Here is a 24,398-nt window from a genome sequence, read left to right on the forward strand (position 1 = left end):
AATTTTATTGCATATTAATATTGCACAATTTTTCAACCATTCCTCAACTGATGGGCATCCATTTTATTTCTATTTTTTGGTTTCCACAAAAATTGTTGCCAAAAATATTTTGTTATGTATGATTCCTTCTTGAAAGTAATTTGTTATTAAGAGAAAAGAGGGTAGAAACATTACTTGGTAAGATGGTATGAGCTCTTTTAGTCATTTTTAAAAATTAATATCCAGTTGTTTTCCAGGATGATAGGATTAGTTCACAGCCCCAGCAATAATTTGCCACTAGTTTAGTTTTTCTGAAATACTACTAGTGTGATTTCTGTTGATTCTGAAAGATGTCAGTCATATTCTTTACTTGGCATAGGCATTTAATAATGTAGCACGTGAATGGATTAAGGGCGGTATAAGCCTATTTTTTTTTTTTTTTTAGTCTTTTGTTTTCTTCTACTCATTCTCAGCTCCAGTGAACATTCCTCATTTGACTTGTATTTTAGGAAAGCCATCATCCCTGCTCAATTTTTTTCCATTCCAGTCTCCAACCTTTACTCTCCTTTGGAATCTCTTGTTCCCTTTCTTATCATCATTCATATTTTGCCAAACTCCAACCTTAGATTACTCTCTCTCTGTCACCCTCTTCTACTTCTACTCACATGCTGCTCAATGGAGCTCGAGAAAGCAATGCCATTGTACTGATTAGGTCCCTTATGCATTTATATTATCTAAACTCATCTGGACCTTCACAGCAACAGGGCAATTCTTTTACTACTCTCTAATTGATTCTTTTTCCCATTCTTCAACACAGTTGAGTGGAATAGAGTATCTCTTCTTTCTTTAAGCTTTCTGGGAACACTCTTCTTCCTCTTCTCTCATCGAAGACTTTGTTGCACACACTTTAGAAGAATGTTAAGGTTCCAATTTTAAATAGATGCTTAATAAATATTGAATTGAGTCATTGAGAAAAATCTGAGTAATAATGAGAAAATCTATTTGGGGGCAACTAGAAAGGAAACTTTGACACTTTGCTATAGGGGTATCTCTAGGTGAGAATGCAATGTGGTTTTGGTCATCTTTTTTATCCAGTCCTGAGAGTATTGTTATCATTAAATTTTTGCAAGGCAATGGGGTTAAGTGGCTTGCCCAAGGCCACACAGCTAGGTAATTATTAAGTGTCTGAGGTCAGATTGAACTCAGGTACTCCTGACTCCAGGGCTAATGCTCTATCCGCTGTGCCACCTAGCCTCCCCTGTTGTTATTATTAAGAATAAAAAGTATTTATGTCACTGTTCTTGTTTTTTAACCTAAAGTTTCTCTTTTGATTTTTTTGGTATATGATATGTTGAAACTGTAGTTCCGTGGAAAATGCTTTAAAGAAATTTTGATGCATGTTCATGGGTAATGGCCCTTGGTATAGCTTTCCTGAATAGTCTGTTTCGTAGTATAAACATAATATAGCATAAACTTCCACAGTAAAACCGTTAAAATTCAGTTCTTTAGCCTATCACTTTTCAGAATCACTGTGAGTCGATTTTAAAATTTCAGCTGTAAATACTCAGGTGTGACTAAGCAACAGTCCATTTAAAGATAGCCTGAGAATTTTTATGTCCTATGATCTCAATTTGAGTTAATTTAATGTGGCAGCTAAAATAACTAATGTGATTCTTAGATTGCATTATTAGAAATATATTGAATTGAAAGAAGGAAGATTGTAGTGTGTTTTACTATATCCATGTATGAATGCCATAGTTAGCATATTAATAAACTGGAACCTTGCTATACAGAAGTAGGTATTCAGGATAGTTAGAGAACTCATCACTGTGATTTACTGCGGGTAGGACATTGTTTGAAAGGGGGATATTTAGCTTAAAGAAGACTTAATTGTCTTCAAATGTTTAAAGAGTTGTTCAATGGTATAGAATTATACTTTTTGTATTAGGCCCAGAAGGGAGAGTAGGAACTAACAAGTGGAAGCTCTAGGCTCTGATGTAAGAAAATATATTGATTGAATTATAAATATGCTAAACTTAAATGAGTTACTTTAAAAAATTACATATTACATTTAGGATATACAGACATACTTGATCTCGAGTTGTGATGTTTTTTCATTATTCTCTTAGATGTGAATGAATTGAAAGAGTGCCTTTATGTACTAGTGAAAGAACAACAAACTCTTGCTACAGAGACGGCTACAACAACCCTTTCAGCAGTGAGGCTAAAGCAGAGACTGGTTATACTGGAACGATATTTCATTGCACTGAATAGAACTGTTTTTCAGGAAAATGTCAAAGTTAAGTGGAAAAGCAACAGTATTCCTTTGCCTACTATGGACAAAAAAAGGTAATTAAATTAAGTGAGAACCTTTCTAATTCTATTATTCTGAATTTATTTTTATTTTCTAAATATAAAATTCCATGATAATACAGATAGATCTATTACTTGGTTTCTACAAAAACATGCTTTTAGCTGAAAATTGTTTATAATCCTCTTAATGTATGGTATTTTGGAGAACTTGGACTGAAGGGTGTATTGGGTATGTGGAAGTAGGATTTTATAGATCTGGCTTCTGTATCATCTTTTTCATCCTTTGCCTTCTTTCTGCTCAGATAGACCTCACAATGCAGACCTCCAGCTCCTCTAACATAGAGTATTTTATTTGCCTTCTAATTGGTTTCCTTGGCTCCAATCTTTTCCCTTTCCACTCCACCTTCCACAAATTAATATTCCTAAACATGGATCTAACCATATGAAGTTCTCGATTCAGAAATCTTTTAATAGTTATTTCCTTTGTGATAAAATATAAAATCCTTAGCTTGACATATAAAGACTTCTCCTTTTCTGATAGTTCCTTCATAAACTTGCCTGCTATTTACTATATTTTATATTCTACTTCCCATGTTTGTGCCTTCTGCATATAACTATTCCTTTATGTCCTTAATGTATTTCCTCTTCACTTTGATTTTAGAGTCCCTAGTTTCATTCGAAGTGTAATTTAAGGGCCAATTTGTATAGGTTTTTCTTGACATACCCTCCCCCCCACTCCCCCACTATTCCAGATACTAGGATTCTCTTCCTCTTGAAATTTTTATTGCCACACATGTACATGTATATATGTATGTGAGTATGTATTTTTTTCATATTTATCTCTGTGCTTTTTTTTTAATGTCCCCAGTAGAATGTAGGCTCCTTGAGAGAAGGGACTGTTTTAGTTTTCCATTGAAACATAAGGGAAGAATATGTCAGATATATGCTGCAGTTTCCTCAATTGGAGATATTTAGGATAGGAGAGAATATAATGTTAGATAGTTTTCAATATTCTGTCCACTTTTGAATAATTCTACCATGTATAATCAACCAGTTTTCAAAGTTAAAAATTGTCCTTCTCAGCCTCCAGTAGAGTGTAGTAGAGGATGAAATAATAGTGCCAAGGGCAGGAATGCAAATGGATCTATGAGAAGGTCTTGAAGTATATCCAAGAAAAGACCCTTCAGTTTGATTCAGAATATTCTTAGGCACCTCCTGTGTCCAAGGGGAGTTGTGCTTTATGAGCTGGATAGGCCAATAGGGGACTTTGTATTGGGAAACTTTCTGTACCAGTGCTGATCAACATCTTCTCTGTAATTAATGACTTAATAGAAATGAAAAAAATCTGAATTTCATTACCACCGGAGGTTAAGTTCCCCTCATAAACCTGTGGATTTTAGGGTACATTGAATTCCCTTGAAAGAAAGTACAGTGTTTTGTGATATTGTCACCAGTGATGAGTTTGTGGAGGGTGACACGGGACTATGCTTCTTATTCTGTTACTCTTCTAACCTCAATTAATAGAATCATTTTGAAGTAATTATTAAAGGTAAAAAAATCAATTTCTTGTGAATTGTCACTTTTAAAACAATATAAAAGATTATTCCTTTTCTTTTTTGTGTTTATAGTTCTAGACCAACAGGAAAAGGTGTGGAAGGACTTGCAAGAGTTGGATCCAGAGCTGCCCTTTCATTTGCCTTTGCATTCCTACGAAGAGCTTGGCGATCAGGTAAAGTTGAATTACGTTTTTCAATTTTCAAAAAGGTTTTTTTCCCCCCCATACTATTATGTAAAGAAAACATTATCATGAGTCAGGAGACCTGAGTGCTTTTCTTCTAGTAAATGCCCATATGATTATAAGCAAGTTTATTTAACTTTTCTGAACCTCAGTTTTCACTTTTACATTTTGAAGTAGTGTGACTGATATCTACTTTTTATGGTTTTACTATTTTGTGACTCTGAAGTAGATCCTTATTCTGAATAGCAACTTATCAGGTCAGTGAAGTAAAAACTGATTTATTTGCTGTAATTTACTTGATACAAGATTGTGAAGTTAATAATTCTCACATGAGAATTATTATATCCAGAAATGCTCGAGAAAAATAAGTTTTCCATAATAATAATAACAGTAATGATGATGATGATGATGATAATAATAATAATAATAATAATAATAGTTGTCCTTCCTATTTGAAGGAGGATCATGTCATCATATGCATTATGACATGACTTATACACTATGTTGATTATTTCGAGGGAAATGTTGTACAGAAACATTCTTCTCACTGCCTTTTCCAGAACCATTTCATCCTTTGACTTGATTGATAGTACCAGGACTTCTGATGGTATCTGGATACTGTGGGAGTCCTTGACCTCATGGATGAGGCCATATCAACGAGGCTCAACAGAGCTCCAGAAACGCCAGGCAAAACACCAGGAGATGTTTTCTTGGTGACAAATTGGCAACAGCACAGTACATCCCAACCTGTCTGTAGATGGTTTAGTCATTAGTCTAGTGGTTTCATGGGTGACTCAACAGTATGGTATAATTGGTGACAACTTTTCAACATAGGACACAGCTTACTACTCAGAGAGCTATGCCACTCTACCCTGCTAGTTTACTCCCCAGAGCTCACAGTAAAAATTCTATTATGCCTCTTGTGACCTGTCATAATCTAGCCCCACTTTACTGTTCCAAATGTATATCAGCTATGCTTTAGTCAAACAGGGCTACTCTTCAACCTTCAGAATGTACTTTGTGCTATTCTACCCCTGAGGCTTTTTTTTTTTGATGTCCAGGTGGTCAAAAATTAAAGTTTTTCTATTTATGTATCATATTCCCTTACAAGATTATCTCTGTGAGAGCAGGGACCATGGCTGTGTTTTATTTAAACTTTCTATCTCTTATATTACATACTAGAATACCCCTTTCTCTGTGACTACTTAATAATGTTGGTTGAATTGAATTGATTCTTTTAGGGGAGGATGCCGATCTATGCAGTGAATTGTTACAGGAGTCCCTTGATGCCTTGAGAGCCCTACCAGAAGCATCTCTCTTTGATGAAAGCACGGTGTCATCTGTTTGGTTAGAAGTTGTAGAGAGAGCAACTAAATTCCTAAGGTCTGTTGTAACTGGGTAAGTTTTATTTTCCTTATCTATTGGATTAAGTTATGTCACATGTTTTACAGTCTAGTTTTTATTTATTATCTAATATTTAACTTAGCTTAGTGTTTTTATAAATTGAATACTTATTATCAGAAAGAAAAAAAATCTTTTTTTCAAGACCTTTATTTTCATTTGCTTGGCACAATATTTTGCACCTAACAGCACTTAATAAATATTTGTTGAATTGAATTGAATTGAAAAGCTTGTAATTTTGCCCATATGGTGGTAGATCACAAATGTCTCCCACAGGTCATTTGTTTTTTCATATATTGGGAAGCAGTTTAAGTATTTGAGAGCTTGTTTTGTGTCTATCATTAGAATAAATTCAAATTGACTATGTAAATGATCATGAAATTGTCTGACATATATTTACTTAAGAAGAAAATTTATAACCTGATGTAATTATAATGTATAATCTTTTTTATTTTGAATTTTTAAGGTAACAAAAATAATAATAAATTATGTTAAAAATAAGGTCTTAAGAAATTATTCTCAACTCAGAAATGGTAATAACTTTAGGAATTTTGCCTTTTGATTTCTAGAAAAGTCCAAGAAGCCAATTTTTAAGGAAGAAAATCATGAAAACTTTATATTTCACTGAAAGTAAAAATAAATCTAAATATTTCTCTCTCTCTCTCTATATATATATATTATGTATAGTAACCTGTAAAAGATCCAGAAAAGATGCAGAATTACAAGAGAGTTTATACTTCAGAAACTTTGAACATACCTTTTAAAAATGGAGTTTCAAATAAAACCTTATTTTTAGAGCATTTATTTTTAAATGATATAGATATAAATTCTTATTTGACTTGTTTTTGTAAAATATATGATATATGAATTCTCTGTCTCCCAAAATATTAATAACTAGTTCATTCTTTTGTAAAATCACTATGGAAACCTCAGAAATCTTATTAATCCATTGTAAATTTATTTTATTAGAGAAGGATGCATATATTGGTGGAATTGGAGCTCATTTATAGTAAATGTGCATAACAAATTTTCTATTTTTGTGAAGTTTTTATGAATCTATTCCTTTTGCCTTTGAAATAGTGATGTTCATGGAACTCCAAGTACCAAAGGGCCAGGAAACATTCCTTTACAAGACCAGCACTTAGCACTTGCCATATTGTTAGAGTTGGCTGTGCAGAGAGGCACTCTAAGGTGAGAAAAATTGTAATCTCTCTTTAAAACTCTGTCTTAAAGGATTTTAAATGAACCTTGTATTTATCAAAAGATGAAGATTTAATGAATAGTCCTGGCATGCTTTTCTTTCATTTCCTTTTGTATTAGCAGTTGCATGTTATTTGACAAATAAAGGGCTTAAACTAAATATGTTTTACAAAGTCCATTTTTGGCTTTCATTTCTTGACATATAAGAAACTATTTTTTTATGATGTAACATGAGAAAACAGAAATTCTTTGAAGAATGAATGCATTTTAACATTTTGATATTGGAACCTTTTCTCTTTTTTTTTGATAAACAGACAAAACTGGCATTTCTTTGTGAAACTACATTTTGTTCATTTCTGATTTTCATTAAAAATTATTTAAGTGGTAATCTTGTTGGTCTTGAAAAATAAATCTTTGACTATTTGTTTCATAGAACTTTCAAAAGATTAAGATAATTATTTGATATTTTGATTGGTGACTACATTTTTTTTTTCTTTTAGCCAAATGTTATCTGCCATTATGTTATTACTTCAGTTGTGGGACAGTGGGACAAGGGAAACAGATAATGAACGATCTGCCCAAGGAACTAGTGCACCACTTCTCCCTTTGTTACAAAGATTTCAGAGTATAATCTGTAATAAAGACATCCCTAATGCTGAAGATGAGATTCAGGCAAGTATGGTCATTATAAACTTTGTGTCTAAATGAAAGTTAATATATGTGATTTAAAATAATTAAAGACATTGATGAGTCCCAGCTAAATTTATAAAATTATAAGTTGAAGTAAGTACATTTTTTGGTATTTTTGATATAGTGTAATGAAAAAGGTGAAAAAACTTGTAGTCACTCTTGTAAATGTTGCATATATTATCTGTTGATTACAGCAGAGGATTGAGAAAAGAAGTCTGGTTGCAAAAGGATTATCATCTTGTATAATTTGAAACTGACTTCACTCAGTTGAGAAAGTGTTTGTTGATGTAGAGAAAACTGAAAAAAATTGTCATTTAATTTAGTATCCTTTTTAAGCAGAATGAATGATATTGAAAATCCCACCCAGAATATTTATTAATTATCCTTAAGAAAACTTAATCCACCAGTACACATTTATTATGTACCCATATACTTTTAAAACCAGGAACTGAGACAAAAATGAAATTTCCTCCTCTCAAGGAGTTTGCATTCTATTGGGGGGAAATAATTTGTATATAACCTAAATTTAAAGTCTGTACAAAATAGAAGGTGATGAATTTCTTTTGAGCAGTTAGGGTGATTTAAAAAAAAGTTCTTTTGCAAACCTAGGGAGAGGGGCAGCTAGGTGGCACAGTGGATAGATCACCAGCCTTGGAGTCAGGGGGACCTGAGTTCAAATGTGGCCTCAGATATTTACCTAGCTTTGTGACCTTGGGCAAGTCATTTAACCCCATTGCCTTGAAAAAAAGAAAAGCTAGGGAGATCAGAAAAGATTTCATGTAGAAAGGTTAACAAGGTTTGAAGGAAATAATGGGGTGGAAGTTGGAAGTGAGGCCTCTACATTCCATATAGAGAGAGGAGATGGAGTGTTAATTAACAGGAACATTAGGGAGGCTAGTTTGACTGAACCAGAGAGGGTGGGAACAGGTTTAGTACCTAATAAGATTGGAAAGGTAGATGGTGGCCAAATTCTGAAGGGCTATAACAGCCTTGACTGATCTAAACTCCCTTGGCCTCTTCTCCCCTTGAGGGTTACAGGGTGGAGTACCACTTTCCTCCTAATACTTTCCTTTAAGGGGGACAGACCTGGACTTTGGGGGTGACTCCACCTTGCTCTCTGCTGCTCTGCTTGTTTCAGCTCCACAGAACAAACGATCCTCTGGCATCCCATTCTTTCTTGCCCCACTTTGTACTTTGTTTTTGTTTCCCTAACACTTAACATTGCATTGGCATATAGTTGTCTCTTAACAAATGTTTATTGCATTAGATTAAGTCAGGATGTCCGTGATCAGACTATTACTTCAGAAACAACTTGGACAACCTTGTGAAGGATGGATTGGAAATGGGAGAAGTTTAGAAGAAGGATCCTGATTAGAAGCTATTGCTGCTGTCTAGGTGAGAGGTACTGAGGTCCTTAGATAGGCTGGTGGTTGTGTGAGTGTGGAGAAAGGACTGATTGGGAGAGATTTTGAGAGCTATAAATGGCCAAATTTGGCAACTGCCTGGATGTGGGCAAGGATGGAGAGTGAGGAGTCAAGGATAATGCTGAAGTGAACCTGGGAGGACTAAAAGGATAATGTCCTTGAGAGAAATAGTCAAGTTCAGAATATGGGTAGGTTTTGGGGAAAGAGTTTGAGTTTGAGATCTTATTGATTCAATAGGTAGTTGGAAATGTGGGACTGGAACTCAGAAGAGAAATTAGGCCTGGGTATTTAGATCTGAAAATGTAGAGATGTGAATTGAAATTATAGGAGCTGATCCAGTCAGTGTTTAGAGAGAGATGAGAATAGTGCGTAGGACAGAGTTTAGGGGATGTAATAGGGATGAAGAGCCAACAAAAGATAATAAGAAGCAAAGCATGTGAAAAGTGTCATGAAAACTCATGAAGAGTCCAGAGGGAGAAGATAAATGATCTTAAAGGCTTCAGAGATTTCAGGAAGGATAATGATTAAGGTCATTTTGATAGTTAAAGGATCATTAGTAATTGGAGAGAGCAGCTTCATTTGAGAATTTAGGTCGGGAGACTTATTCTAAAGAGGATTTAGAAGAAAGAAAAAACCTACTGTGAACATTTTTTTTTATTTTTAGGATTTTGCAAGGCAAATGGGGTTAAGTGGCTTGCTCAAGGCCACACAGCTAGGTAATTATTAAGTGTCAGAGGCCAGATTTGAACTCAGGTACTCCTGACTCAAGGGCCGGTACTCTATCCACTACACAACCTAGTCAGCCCTATCTTTTTCTTTTTTAAAAAAATTGATATTTTTTATTTTTCCAAATACATGTTATTGTAGTTTTTCATTTTTTCATCCATTTGCAAATTCATAAGTTGCACATTTTTCTGCTATGCTTCCTTCCCTCTCCCCTCTCCTTAGTGAAGACCAGTCTGGTAAGAGTTGTATGTGTACATTTGTATTTAACATGTTTATAAATTAATCATTTTGTGTAAGAGAAATTAGGACTAAGGAGAAAGAAAGAAAACCATGAGATAAGAAGGAAAAACATGAGCTTTAAAAAAGTGAACATAGTATACATTCATATTCTGTGGATTTTTTTTCCCCTTTGGATGTGGATGGCATTGTTCTTAACAGGTCTCCCAGGCTTGTCCTTGATCTCTAAACTGCTGAGAGGAGCTGCATCCTTTTGTGAGCATCTTTTTCAAGGAACCTATCTGTAAAGGGGAAAATATAGGTTAATACCTAAGAGGGATAGCAGAAGGAGCCAAATGACACTGAATAATAGAGAAGATGTGGATAATAGTGCAGGATATAGGGAGAGGATGGAATCAAGAAATATAAATTGGGGGTGAGTTTGACAAGGAAAAGAGGAGGGGAAAAGGAGAGAGTGGAGGATGAAGTCAAGGAGTGCTGAATGACATGAAGAGAGGAAAAGAGAGAACTCACAGCAAGTGATCCTTTTTCTCTTTGTAAAGTATGATGCAAAGTCTTCAGATGAGCAAGGAGGAACAGGTACAGTGGGAGACTTGAGGAGAGAATCTATTAGTGAAAAGGATTAGTATAACAATTGCTTTGCTGGTATGAGAACCCAGTTGAGATTAGATAATATAAATGTGTAGTGAACCCAGTTGGCACAATGGCATGGCTTTTTCTAGCTCCATTCAGCAGCATGTGAGTAGAACTGGAAGTGGTGGATGGTGAGTAGCCTAAGGTTGGGGTTTGATAAAGTGTGAATAGTAATAGGAGAGGAAGCAAAAGAATCCAGGGTAGATAGTGGCATGAGATTGCTTCACTTTCTCCTTGGCATCAGCTGGTTCATTGTCACAGAGATTGGAGAGAAAAATATGTATTGTTTTGATATAAGGTTTTAGTTCAAGGAGAAAATACTATGACACTTTTCAGACTAGTAGTTTGAGCACAGGATGGGATTTTCTTATGTCTTGCCTCTGCTTTGTGGGGGGGGGGTCTTTGCTCTATCCTCAGGCAGTACTGTGGCCAGTGGTAAGGTTGTGTTCTCTTCTCTGAGTTATGGTCAAAGATGATGATGGACTTGAGATTTCAACCTTTAAGTGGTTATAATAATAAGAAATAGTCTTTTTTTTTTGCAAGGCAATAGGGTTAAATGACTTGCCCAAAGTCACACAGCTAGGCAATTTTTTTTTTTTTTTTGTTTTTAGGTTTTTGCAAGGCAAATGGGGTTAAGTGGCTTGCCCAAGGCCACACAGCTAGGTAATTATTAAGTGTCTGAGACCGGATTTGAACCCAGGTACTCCTGACTCCAAGGCCGGTGCTTTATCCACTACACCACCTAGCCGCCCCAGCTAGGCAATTATTAAGTGACTGAGATTGAATTTGAACTCGGGTCTTCCTGACTCCAGGGCCGGTGCTCTATCCACTGCACCATCTAGTTGCCCTTTAAGAAATACTTTTGTTGATTTTTATCATTTTTGTAATGATTGTAGGAACCTTTCCTGTCATTACCCATGAGAGTTATTACCTTATTAAATATGTATTTCTTTAATATTTGTTCATAATTCACTTAATAGCATACTTGAGTATCTACCATGAACAATGTTAGATGTCATGGGAGATATGTTAATGTTTATTTATCTGACAAATGATTTTACAGTAGCAGATTAACATTGATGATCTTTTAGAATTCCTTATCTTTCTCGACTTATCTGCTGCATCTGACTTTGGACCATTTTATCTATTTTGCATTTTCATGACAGCTCTCTTCTTATTTGTTTAGCTATTCCTATTCAGTTTCTTTTGCTGATTCATCATCTATATCACATCCTCCCTTTACTGTGAATATTCTCCAAGGCTCAATAACGGTCTTCTTCTTTTTCTAATATATTCTCTTGATCATGCTGTTCCTATAGGTATGATTATCATCTCTGCAGATGATTTATAGATCTGTTAATCTAGAATCAGTTTCATTCTCCCTTGAGATTTAGTCACACATCACCATTGCTTATTGAATATTTTAATCTTTGATTTAGTTTGTCCAAAACTGAATTCTTTATTTTTTCCCCAAACCATCCCTTTTCCAAATGTTCCTATTTCTGTTGAAGACACCATCCTTTTTAGTCTCTTAAGATTCCTAACTTCAATTCATCATTCTTCCTAACCAATCAATATATCAAATCAGTTGCCAGATTTTTGTTTTTCTATTCCCATGACATTCAATCACTTCTTTCTCTTCACATAACCACCATATTAATTCAGACCCTGATCATGTGTCATCTAAATTATTGTAATAATCTCATGATTGGTTTCCCTTTTTCATTTCTACCTATTCCAATTTATCCTTTGTACTTTTGTTAAAAGATTTTTAAAAGCATAGATCTGACCATGTGACTGCTTTGTTTCATAAGACCTGATTCCCTGTTGCCCCTAGAATCAAATATAGATTCTTCTCTTTAGTTTTTGTTGCTCTTCACAGTCTAGTCCCATTCTGTCTTCCCAGCCTCATTGTACATTATTATCATTATCATCCTTAATAATTCAGCAAAACTAACCTTCTCTCTCTTTCTCACATATCACACCCTGTTTAAGTTTTCTTGTCTTTGCACTATCTTCCCACATTGTCTCCTTCCAACCCAAAGCATACCTTTCCTTTCAAGACACAGCTTAAATATTACCCTCCAGATTTAACCCTTTCTGACTGAATCTTAATGCCTGTCTTCCAAACTTTTCTTTTCATTTTTAATTTTGTATGGACTTAAATGTCTTCTTGTCTCTCTTTAGAGTGGTAAGTTTTTTTGAGAGCAAGCTTATTTCATTCAACATAATTGCATCCAATATAATTATAAAATTATATTTCTATTGTTTAAACACAGTACATAGTAGATATTTAATAAATAATAATTGATTGATTGATCTATTTTCATCTTCTCCCCAATTAGTTTGCAAAATCAGTGATAAGTATGACAGCCATCTGAGATATTCACAAGACTATCAAATTAATCATAAAATAAGCAATTTAGGTTTTAAAATCTTTACGTTGAAGGAAAAATGACTGCTTTTGGTTGAATTAATATTATCCAATTTCTCAACTTAATAATCTCTCTTCTTCCCTTCTTCCCTTCCCCCCAAACCTGACCCCCCCCCCCCCAACAAAACTAAACGTGTTATGTTTTCTTATCTGCAGTGCTTAGGTACTCTTTCTCTCATGCCCCTTACCATTTAGCTTATTTTGTAAGTGTTCAAAGTTAAAAGATTCAGTATTATTCTTTTTTCCTCCGTAATATTGTTTCTAGAGAGGACACAACTTCTTAACTTCTGGATTTGAGCCTTGCCATTAGATGTGAAAAGATACAATTTATAGACTCATGTTAAAATCTTTGAAATGTTTTTTTGTTTTACATATAATAATATTATGATGTTGCAGTTAGTTTCTTACCTTGTTACATATTAACATTTGATAATCTGTAAACTAATAGGGTTCTTTACTTGTTTATATAAAATTTACATGTATGACTTGAACTTTGAAAACAGGAATTTGATTGTTTCTGAGTACTGCTCAATGGAATGATTAAAATAAGTACATTGACCAAGTTTGATCGTTACAGCCCTAACAAAATATAAATAATTGAAAAAATATATTATATATTACTTTGTTTATATTCTTCTCACTATTTTTGAACTGGTTGATTTAATTTAGTTTTTCTCCCCCTCTTCCTTTAGGTACTGTCTGCTCCTCTGAGTCCCAATGAAAGTTTTCTGAGATACCTTACTTTACCACAAGACAATGAATTAGCTATTGATTTGCGTCAAACTGCTGTAGTGATTATGGCACATTTAGATCGTCTGGCTACTCCCTGCATGCCTCCTCAGTGTAGCTCTCCTACATCTCATAAGGTACTTACTGAAATGAAATTCTCTAATTATTATCATATCAGAAGTTTAAAATATTTTCTTTGTAATTGAAGTTAATAATTTTTTAAATCTTTTACTGCTCCTATTGTAATAGTAGTTACTTTAAGAACTATTTTTATTTAGGAAATTTATCAACTAATACTTGGAAGTATTGACTTTTTTTGGTACTCTGTTAATGAACTCTGCTACTTACAGATTTAGCATCTTGTAAATGGTGCTTAGAAAGACTATTTTTGAAGGGCTGCTTCACATATTATTAAAAATGATGACAATCCATATGGCACATAGCAGTTGCAAAAAGCATTCTTCATAATCTTGTGATGTTATCACTATTCTATGGATGAGAAAATTAGGTATAGAGATGAAACGCCTTGGCCAAGATCTTTCAGCTTGTCTTGTCAGAGCTGGGACTTAATGTCCAGATTCTGAGTTTAAAGAATCTTTCCACAGTTTCACTGTTCATAGTAGGTTACATTACCACTAATTATCTTTTACAGATTTCGAATCCCGTACTTTTCAAACTAAGAAACCAAACAAAAATCACGTTGATTTACTGTCAGTGTCCTTGTAGACTCTTATTCAATTTACCTTTCTGCATAATAGATTATTCCTTGTTCATCTTATCCTAGACTCTACCTGTCCCTAATCCACTTAAGTCCTCTAAGGGAATGACTGTCAGTACTATATTCTCTTCTTTACTTTATGCCACTTTTCTTATGACTTTTATCCATAGTTTATCCTGTTGACAACCAACATTTGCTTCCCATTCCTCAAGCATAGTTATCCGATGGAGCCTGGAAAACTTGGGAAATCTTTGAAGTGAACTGTAGACTCTTAACACTGGACTATTTAATCAGGAGAGACTAGAGTTAAGTTGTTTTTTATATAAGGTATACTGAAAGTCCTTAAACTGTCAGTTTTCGTGAGTATTGCTCCCTGTAGTTAAATTTTATTTTGAAGAATGTTAAAGGCAGTGTTGAATGCCTTGAATCTTGGCATAAAAATACATACTCACTTCTAGGAAAGCTGGTGCTGCAAAATTGTCTTGGACTACGTGCTGAATTTCAACCCTCTGTCATTTTCTAGAAATTGACTCTGCTGGATGGATTTACCCAACATACCTTTAGTTACTCATACTTCCTTCTTTGTATGCCTTTGCCTTTTTTAAGCTACTGCATCCTTTCTGTGACCCCTGAATTCTGGTAACCAGCAACTCTGTCCCAAAAGCTGGATGGTTCTCACTTTGTCCTGAGTGTTCCTGCCTTTGGACTTTCCCTTTTCTCTGCTTTTGGCTTGAGGATTAACAATAGATAACACCTTTAGAAAGCTTTATGGTTTGCAGAATGTTTTACGTGATTCTCATGATAATCTTAATGTGGTAGATATCATAGGTGGGTATCCCCATTGTAAGGATACAGAAAATAACAATTTTTGGCTAATCATTTAATCAATTTAATCATTTAATCATTAATGAAATGGGAGGGCAAACAAGATATATCCATCCATCTATCTATCTATCTATCTATCTATCTATCTATATAGCATATATATATATGCATATATCCAAACAAAATATTTGTACACATACAAATATACAAGAATTAAAACTGTAGATAGATAAAAGTATTTATTAACTGCCACATATATCCCTAGTGTTGGTTTTGAGATCTGTTATTAGAATTATTTAATTTTTTTTTTTGGGTTTTTATAAAATGGCCACTTTCTGTAGCCTAAGTCCCTCACTTCTATTATGTGTGAGTGCTTTTGATATTCTGAGAGCAAATTATAAACAAATCACTTGCATGTAACACTAGGATGACCATGTTAAATCAATTTATAACTTTGAGTTTAAGTATTGTTTGAAATTTTGTAGTGGAACTATATTGGTTTGCATCAAAATCTAGCCCAAATGATTTTGAACTATTTAGTGTCTCTTTCTACAGGGTCTCTTAACTTTAATCACTTAAATCTTGAAGCCTTAATTTGAATCTCTTTTCCATTTGTCTCAGATTTAATCTTGGAAAGGTTCTGCTCCTGCCCTCTACTCTCATTTGATGTTAAATTCTCTGTCAGAAATGATCTAACTTTTCATTTTGCACTGATAATAGGAACAAATTCATATTGCGAAGTTTCCTGGTTGACTAATTGTCTTGCAATTTTCCTCATTGTCGCTATTTAGAAGGTCATGATTAACAAACTAATATTTCCCTCTCTTTCTAGGTTTTTCCAAGGTTGCCTCATGATTGTTAGTATATAATAACAAAATTTTTTCTTACATTCTTTTCTTGAAAGGTTGGTCTTGCTAAGTAATAGCATTTTTCTTTACTCAGAGTTGCTGAATGCATCTGATTGATGAAATGTGTAGTTGTTTGTTGACTTTCCTGGTTATATGGCACCCTGACATTAAGGTACCCTCTGCTGATTTCCCTGACTATACATGTATCCCTCCTTACAATCTGAAGCTCCAGGGATAGCAGTCATTTTTCCTCCTTGTCTGCTGAGAAGATTGCACTTTAGAAATCCTCTTCAGTGAACAGTTAATTAGTACCTTCAGGGGCCACGATACTCTCTACTAGGTCATAAAGATCCAGAGACACAAGCAAAATAGTTCTTGAATTCTAAGGCCTTATTTCTACTTAAAACATACACATCACTAGAAACATTATGATGCCACTACTGGGAGGGAAGAGGGAGTGGTGAGTGAGGAAAGCATACCTACCCTCTGAATGAAGGAAACATGGTTTATTTTTCATTGACTCTCTTTTTCTCATTTCTTTCCTTAATATACTGTAAGCTTTATAAGGCAGAGAACCATGTCCTACCTAAAGTTTGTTCCTTTTCCATCCCAGCTCAGAGTAGGCCTTTTTTAAAATGTTTGATGAAAAATATGAAGGGGTGAGGGAAGATGATAGCTCAGTTCCTGCTAGAGCAAAGGTGGAGGCATTTATAGCTTCTAGCTCAAAATTTAATTGTACAGTGCTTTAGCATACATCGTATGAATGTAAAGTATTTAAAAAGCCATTAGAACACTGATCCATTTTGAAACTGTAGTAGAGAAGATTTTGAGGAATTTTTTATCAGATCCTTTATTAAAAATATAGACAATTCACTAAATTTTAATGCATAATGGTCATTCATTTATCAGCTGTAACTTATATTTTTAGTATTAGTATCATGATGGTTATAAGTAACTTTCTTTTCTTCTACATTGCTATACTATTCCAATTCTTTAAAATAATTACCTAACTATATTGCATCAGAAATTCAGCAGAAAATATTTTTGCCTGATACTTTATAGATCCTTAATAAATATTGAATGGAATTGAATTGAATTTATTGTCTTACAGGGATCTTTGCAAGAAGTCATAGGTTGGGGCTTAATAGGATGGAAATACTATGCTAATGTGATTGGCCCAATTCAATGTGAGGGACTTGCTAATCTTGGGATCACACAGATTGCCTGTGCAGAAAAGCGTTTCCTAATTTTATCTCGGAATGGGCGAGTTTACATGCAGGCTTACAACAGTGACACACTGGTAAGTGGTTCCCTCTTCCCATTCTAAACTTCTTTTCTTTACTTAATCTAGATTTTTCTTATAGTGATATAAAGGTGAAAATTCTCATTAGATTTCTTCCTTACCTGAAATACAGTAGTTTTGGTTTATGTCATCAGTCCCCTCATTTAGATTTCATTATATCATTAATTTGACACTAGAGTTCTCATTTTCAACTTTTTTGTTTTACTGCATCATTTTGTTTGTTTACTGTGAAATTATTTTTTCCCTGTTTTGCTTTACTTCCCATGCAAATGTATTGATAAAACATAAATAGTGTTACAAAAACTTATGGAGGATGACTTAAAATAGTCCAGAGTAATAGGAAGCCAAATGTACATTACTGATATTTTGAAATGTAATGGTCCTTTAGGTTTTTTCATACATGAATAGTCTACTTTGCATACATAGTCTACTTTGTACAATTCTTTAAAAATTCTTTAATATGTTTTCCTCAAAAAACAAAAATTTCTGTATTTTAGAAATTAAAATCTGATGTTCATAGTAAAGCAGATTGAAAACTCTTAAGTCACTGTTTAGAAACTGGTAGCATTAGAACTGAGGATCTCAGACTTAGTTCAGACATTCAGGGCTTCTATTAAGTTTGGGCTTTGTTGCTATATGGTTTATCATATCTTAAGATATTTTACTGATTTCTCTTCTTGTGACTTTTCCCCTCCTTCCGTTGCTCCTTCCTCACTCCTTCCGTTCCTTGCTCCTTCCATTCCTCTCTCCCTCCATTCCTACCTCCCTTCCTCCTTTCCCCTTCCTTTCCCTCTCCTCTCCCCTCCCCTCCCCTCCTCTCCCCTCCCCTCCCCTCCCCTCCTCTCCTCTCCCCTCCCCTCCTCTCCTCTCCCCTCCCCTCCCCTCCCCTCCCCTCCCCTCCCCTCCCCTCCCCTCCTTTCCCTTTCCCTTTCCCTCCCTTTCCCTTTCCCTTTCCCTTTCCCTTTCCCTTTCCCTTTCCCTTTCCCTTTCCCTCCCTTTTTCTCCTCCTTTCCCCCCTCCCCTTCCCCTTCCCCTTCCCCTTCCTCTTTCCTTCTTTCCTTCCTTTATTTTTATTCTGTTTAGGGACCACAACTAGTTCAAGGTCTTGCCTCTAGAAATATTGTGAAAATTGCTGCACATTCAGATGGTCACCATTACCTGGCTTTGGCAGCCACTGGAGAGGTCTTTTCTTGGGGATGTGGAGATGGTGGACGGTTAGGCCATGGTGATACAGTGTACGTATTAATGTTTTCTTTTGAGGCAGTAAAAAGTTTGTATAAGACATAGCCTTTTCCAGATTAGACTATCTAGGTAAAAGACTGCAATAGAAAAATAAACTTAATCTTAATTATGAAAGAGTTTTATTTGTGAATAAGACTAAATGGCTCATGATTAGAAATGTGGAGTTCAAGTATTATTTGAGGTTTGTTCTGAGTCTAATACTTTATCAAACATTGAGAAGAATATTTTTATTTGGGAATGTACTCATTCTTTAAGGTTGTCAATAATGCTTTGTACTTCATAGTTAATAAATATTTTAATACCAAGAAATAAGACATCTTCCTGGCCTTAAAGAACTTCTCATGTAGTTGGTGGGAAGGGGGGAACATGCAAACCTGAGTTAAGTGATAGTGCAAAGTATTAATATTCAAATGAATGCTACATACAAAGTGCTTTATATCAGAATCAGAATGTATCAGATCAGAAGAGGTTCAGGTCAGTATGGGTTATTGGGAAAAGTCTTTTGGGATAGGTAACAGTAGATTAATTGCACTCAACTTTTTTAATTTAGAGCATTTTCCAAAATGTAATGTAAAGGATGTTTTTAAAACATATAGTACAGATTCCACTGACAGTTTTTTTTTGGTAACTTATTGATTGTAAACAGAGGTATTACTTTTAAACTAGTCACTTAAATGGTTGAGACTTTATTGTGGAGTCCCCCCCCCCCATTCTTAAATCATTGTTATTCTTTAATTTGCATACAAACAATTAAAATTACATTCATATTTGTATAACTCTTTGGATTATATGAAACAAAAGTAAAAATCTGAAAAAAATGTTAAATGTTAAAAAATTTTTAAAGTGATTTTATGCCTGTGATTGCTAATATTACTTTGCAGTTGTTACAGGTGATTATTATTTTCTCAACAAGTGCTTTATATTGTCATTTCTCAGATACCTTTAAACAATATTTAAATTTTTAGAAGTTCTATTGTTCTCTCTGTGTCTCACTAGGCCTCTAGAAGAACCTAAGATGATATCTGCTCTCTCAGGAAAGCAAGCTGGGAAACATGTAGTTCATATCGCATGTGGAAGTACTTACAGTGCAGCCATTACAGCTGAAGGAGAGTTATATACTTGGGGTCGAGGAAACTATGGCAGACTGGGACATGGTATGTTTTTACTATTAATATAAAATTATTGAAGGATGATTTTTTTGGGTAAAATTTGTTTGGCTTCAGTAAGGGTACAAATGTGTTTTCCATTGGGGTAGAGTCTTCAGCTTTATTTTTGTATCTGAAATGTGTAGCACATAGGAAACATTTTATGACTACTCGATGATTGATTGATGTGATAGAACTTTCTATTTTGAAGGCTCAAGTGAAGATCAGACAATTCCAATGCTAGTAACTGGACTAAAAGGACTGAAGGTTATTGATGTCTCTTGTGGGAGTGGGGATGCTCAGACTCTTGCAGTTACTGAAAATGGTAAGTGAAAAATGGAAAGATGAATTTTTCCCCAATGAGAGCTTCTTAAACTAGGCATTCTTTTAAAAGGACTTTGGACTTTGAAATTCAGTTTGAAAGAGTAGGCTTTCTTTAAAACCTTAAAATTGTAAATCTTGGATTTTGAATTAATCTTAATTGTAATTGACCTTAGCTCATTTAGTTCAGCTTCCTGTTTTAAGTCAAGTGAACTTTATTTCTCTCATGTAAATGAATTTAAAAGTTTTGTTCAGAGATAGGAAGTGTTAATGGCCTACTGGAATCATGGAATTCTAGATTTTGGTTATTAGAGAAGATCATGGAGCTTAAGTGAATCTAGTTTCCTTATTTCATAAAATGAGAAACCTAAGACTTAGAGAGTGGGTTGCCAAGGTCATACTAAGTGTTAAAGCTGATATTTGAACTTAGATTCTCTGATTTGATATCAAGCTTTTTTTTTTTTTGATTTTTGCAAGGCAGTGGAGTAAATGATTTGCCCAAGGTCACACTGCTAAATAAGTATTAAGTGTCTGAGGTCGAATTTGAACTCCGGTTCTCCTGATTCTTGGGCAGGTGCACCAAACACTGCTCCCAGTATTTATTTATTTTTTTAAATCACATCCTTCTGTATCAATCCTCTGCTTTTAAATGTGGCATTCTTTTTATTTAGATGAATTCCTGGATTTGATATGATATTTGAATAGTTTCGGCTTTATCATTGTTTTCTAATGTTTTCTAATAATTTTTGACTCTATCATAGATCAACTTTATCATTGATTATTCTAATAGCATCAATATTTGTAAATTTTGTATTTAAAAAATACTCAATAGATTTCATTTTCTTTTAAAATATGTTAAGAATTACAAGAAAGTATGTGCAGATATTAATTTTTAGAAAGATGAAGATGACTGGAACCATTTCTGTTTTTAAGTGAAGCAGAAAGTCACTATTTGATTTTGTTTAATACCTGTGATTTTCAGGATTTCCAAGAGTTACTATTTAGAATCAAAGAAAATTTCATAAAATTTCCACATAGAGTAACTGTACACCATTTGCTGCTGCTAATTGTGAGCTTTAAATTCTTTTGAATTTGGAATCAGCTTTCCTGAATTAGCCAAAAATCTCCTGATTCCTGGTGATTCTATCCATTGGACCAAGTTCTATTCTCTGGTGGCAGAGAAAATGTCTGTCTTCCTTTTTTCTAGCGTGGCAACCCTCAAGTAATTGGTGAAAATACTGTTTCTTTTCCTCACCCTCTTCCTCTTCCATTCTCTCCCCTCAATCTACACTCCAAAATGGAAGAGCCTATAAATGTAATAAACCATCCCAAGAATTTATTATTTTCTTTTCTGGGCTAAAATTCTATTTCTTAAAATATTTCTCATATAATGTTCTACAGACTTTTCTACCTTAATGGTTACCCTTTATTATATATCTTTGACCTTGTTGAACCAATTAAAATATATATGTAAATACATGTATTATATATTAGAACTAAACCTAATATTTCAGATATACAGTTTAACCAGGGCAGAGTCCAGTTAAACTATCAACTCCTAGATTTAGACCTCTATACTTTTTTTATTTATGCAGCCTAGGATTGGTAATTTTTTGGAGCTGGGATGGGTTGGGATGAGGATACTGCATCATATAATGGATTAGCATTGAGTCCTAAAGCATCCAAAATTTATTTCCCCACATGAGCAATTCCTTAGCTGTTTCTCCCCCCAAAGTTCTGTATTTTACATTAATGTTCTTAATAGATTTGGCTTTTCATTCCACACTATATCACAAAATTTTTAGAATTTGAATTATGTTTTGAAAGAATAATCTGGCCCTTTATTTGGAAAAAAAATGCTTTCATATTAGTAGTTGAGTTCTTTTTTTGGTTAAAGAAGGACTTAATTGAGGTCATTTATTTATATCTCTAATAATCCTTTATTTTGTTACTTTTTCTTTATTAATTCCATGTCAGTTTGAGTTGTTAATTATAGAGATCATTCAATTAAATATTTATTGTCAGTTTTATATTATATATATATATAATATGCAAAACTATGAAACTAGATTTTTTTATTTTTGTTCTAAAATAACTTCAGTTTTCCTACAAATCAGGTTATTTGTATTTTGATTATGAACATGTTCTGTACCTAGAAATAAGTATCATATTTTCTTTATCAGGTCAAGTCTGGTCTTGGGGTGATGGAGATTATGGAAAACTTGGAAGAGGTGGTAGTGATGGTTGTAAAACACCAAAACTGATTGAAAAACTTCAAGACCTAGATGTTGTTAAAGTACGCTGTGGGAGTCAGTTTTCTATTGCTTTAACGAAAGATGGTCAAGTTTATTCATGGGGAAAAGGTGACAATCAGAGACTTGGGCATGGAACAGAGGAACATGTTCGCTATCCCAAACTATTAGAAGGCTTACAAGGTCAGTGTAATAAATAAAGAGCCAAATTTGTTATTGGTTTTTGTTTTTTCCTCTTTTCCTTAACTAGAAATATGATGGAGCTGGTTTTTCTGATAATTTTCTTTGAAGGATTTAATATTTTTTAACTAAAATTTTTATTTCTCTACATTTATAGATTTAAAGCCTTCATTCATTATTAATTATAGGTATTCACAATATGATAGAAATATAATATAGAAATATTCACAATATGATAGACTTATCAACAAAGTAAATTTAGATGTGACTGGTGTCATATTATGTTATGCTTTTTAGACTCCTTTTGTTTAAAGAATAAGTATCCCTTAAAAATACACACACACACACACACCACACACACACGTGTGCAATTTAAATTTATGCAGATATTTGATTTGTTTTGAATGAATAAATTTGGATAACATTTTAAAATTCTTTTTAAGATATGTATTACAAACTCATCTGCAGTTTTTTTTAAAAAAAAGATGCATTTTATATTGCTCATAATAATAATGTACTACTGAAAGGTAATGTTTATAATTCTACAAGTTTCTCAAATAGGTAACTTTGTCCTCTTCTCAGACCTTCCATATAATACTTTGCCTGTGTCTCTCTATGCTATTCTTAATGTAGAATTTTGTATTGAAGTTATTTTTAACTTGTATTACATAATGTTCATTGATTGGGCTACATAATGTTCATTGATTGGGCTATGGGAGGGTAGACTATGCCTGCTTAAGCACTGGATAAGAAAATTATTCTAAAAGTGTTTGTTTGAATAAGCGAGAAGTAAGGAGTGGTGAACTTAATAATTAAGTGCCCTTTTTAATATTTACTGCTTAGATGATTGTCATTTAAAACTTGTAGTTTGTAAGTAATCTTAATGCTTTAAAGTATAGCAATGACCTTAAAATCGAGATGATTTTTACCAAATAATAAAAGATTAAATTTACTTATTTTGCTTTTGAGTTTCATCTGATTTCTTACCTTGTAATACTTGTAGTAGAGGAAATGTTGGCTTCAGAGTTGTAAGATTTTTCTCTAAGTCCTTGCTATGCTCTCCATTAGTGTTTAGCAAGGACTTCTGGAAAAAGAAGATGCTTAATAAACATTTATTGTGCTTCCTTGGTCAACTCACTAAACTTCTTTGAACCAAAGTGTCCTACTGTAAAATGGAGGTAATATTGCTTTAAAGTATGTATTTTAATGGATATAAAGCAGTTTAACTATAAAAACAAGTTATGATGTACTGCAAGTTATTTTTTTGTTACCAGAATTTTTAAATTAATAGCAAACTTGAATTTCTTTTTTTGTCCCATAGGTAAAAAAGTTGTTGATGTGGCTGCTGGTTCTACTCATTGCTTAGCCCTTACTGAGGATAGTGAAGTGCATAGCTGGGGCAGCAATGATCAGTGCCAGCACTTTGATACCCTTCGGATTACCAAACCTGAACCTACTGCATTGCCAGGATTAGATACAAAACATATAGTTGGAATTGCTTGTGGGCCTGCTCAGGTAATCAATAAAAGTTTCAGTTTTTAAAAAAATTCTTAAAAAGAGAAAGAAGGGGAAAACCCCATATTATTTGATGTTTTAATCCAGGATTTAATTCTCTTCCTAAGTAGAAGAAAAGCATTAATCACTTAAATGACAGAGATTGAGTTATAACCATCTTTTAAAGTATAGTAAAAAGAAATTTTAAAAATTAGAATAAAGTTTTCTGGATTTGGACCTATTTCTCTCCAAATTTATGAGATTCCATTCACCTAGAATACATTTATGTGAATAAAATGAAGGTTACATCCCTCTGAACTAAAACCTACTAAGTGTTCTGGACTGGGAATTAGGAAGTTATGTTTGTATTTTTATTAATAGGAAGAGTGAATGATTCAGTGGACTATGAAATGAATGCAATAAGAAAGTAATTTCTCAAAACATGAGGACTTATTATTGACTGATGTTTGTCTTTAAATGACCCTTCTAGAATGAATAAAGCCAACTGAACAAAAAATTGCTTATTTGTAGAAACATTATTAGTGATGACAGGCATTATAATATTG

The 24,398-nt window shown here is 33.7% G+C and overlaps 1 protein-coding gene across 6 annotated transcripts in view; it reads left to right on the plus strand.

The window, feature by feature from the left end:
- HERC2 (HECT and RLD domain containing E3 ubiquitin protein ligase 2) overlaps positions 1 to 24,398 on the plus strand; it is a 227,545-nt gene that overhangs the window by 51,299 nt on the left and 151,848 nt on the right. For 4 of the 6 annotated variants that reach the window (XM_074213716.1, XM_074213718.1, XM_074213720.1 and 1 more), the window contains 12 exons: positions 2,109 to 2,328; positions 3,921 to 4,021; positions 5,272 to 5,428; positions 6,512 to 6,622; positions 7,132 to 7,303; positions 13,468 to 13,641; positions 17,007 to 17,195; positions 18,282 to 18,433; positions 19,437 to 19,594; positions 19,797 to 19,910; positions 22,090 to 22,341; positions 23,660 to 23,853. In XM_074213716.1, coding sequence (XP_074069817.1) covers positions 2,109 to 2,328; positions 3,921 to 4,021; positions 5,272 to 5,428; positions 6,512 to 6,622; positions 7,132 to 7,303; positions 13,468 to 13,641; positions 17,007 to 17,195; positions 18,282 to 18,433; positions 19,437 to 19,594; positions 19,797 to 19,910; positions 22,090 to 22,341; positions 23,660 to 23,853 — 1,994 coding nt within the window. Of the gene's footprint in view, positions 1 to 2,108; positions 2,329 to 3,920; positions 4,022 to 5,271; positions 5,429 to 6,511; positions 6,623 to 7,131; positions 7,304 to 13,467; positions 13,642 to 17,006; positions 17,196 to 18,281; positions 18,434 to 19,436; positions 19,595 to 19,779; positions 19,911 to 22,089; positions 22,342 to 23,659; positions 23,854 to 24,398 lie in introns of those variants that run through there. The other 2 variants (XM_074213717.1, XM_074213721.1) reach the window with 2 other exon arrangements.

Source organism: Macrotis lagotis, chromosome 1 (assembly GCF_037893015.1).
Source record: "Macrotis lagotis isolate mMagLag1 chromosome 1, bilby.v1.9.chrom.fasta, whole genome shotgun sequence".
NCBI classification, from domain to species: Eukaryota; Metazoa; Chordata; class Mammalia; order Peramelemorphia; family Peramelidae; genus Macrotis; species Macrotis lagotis.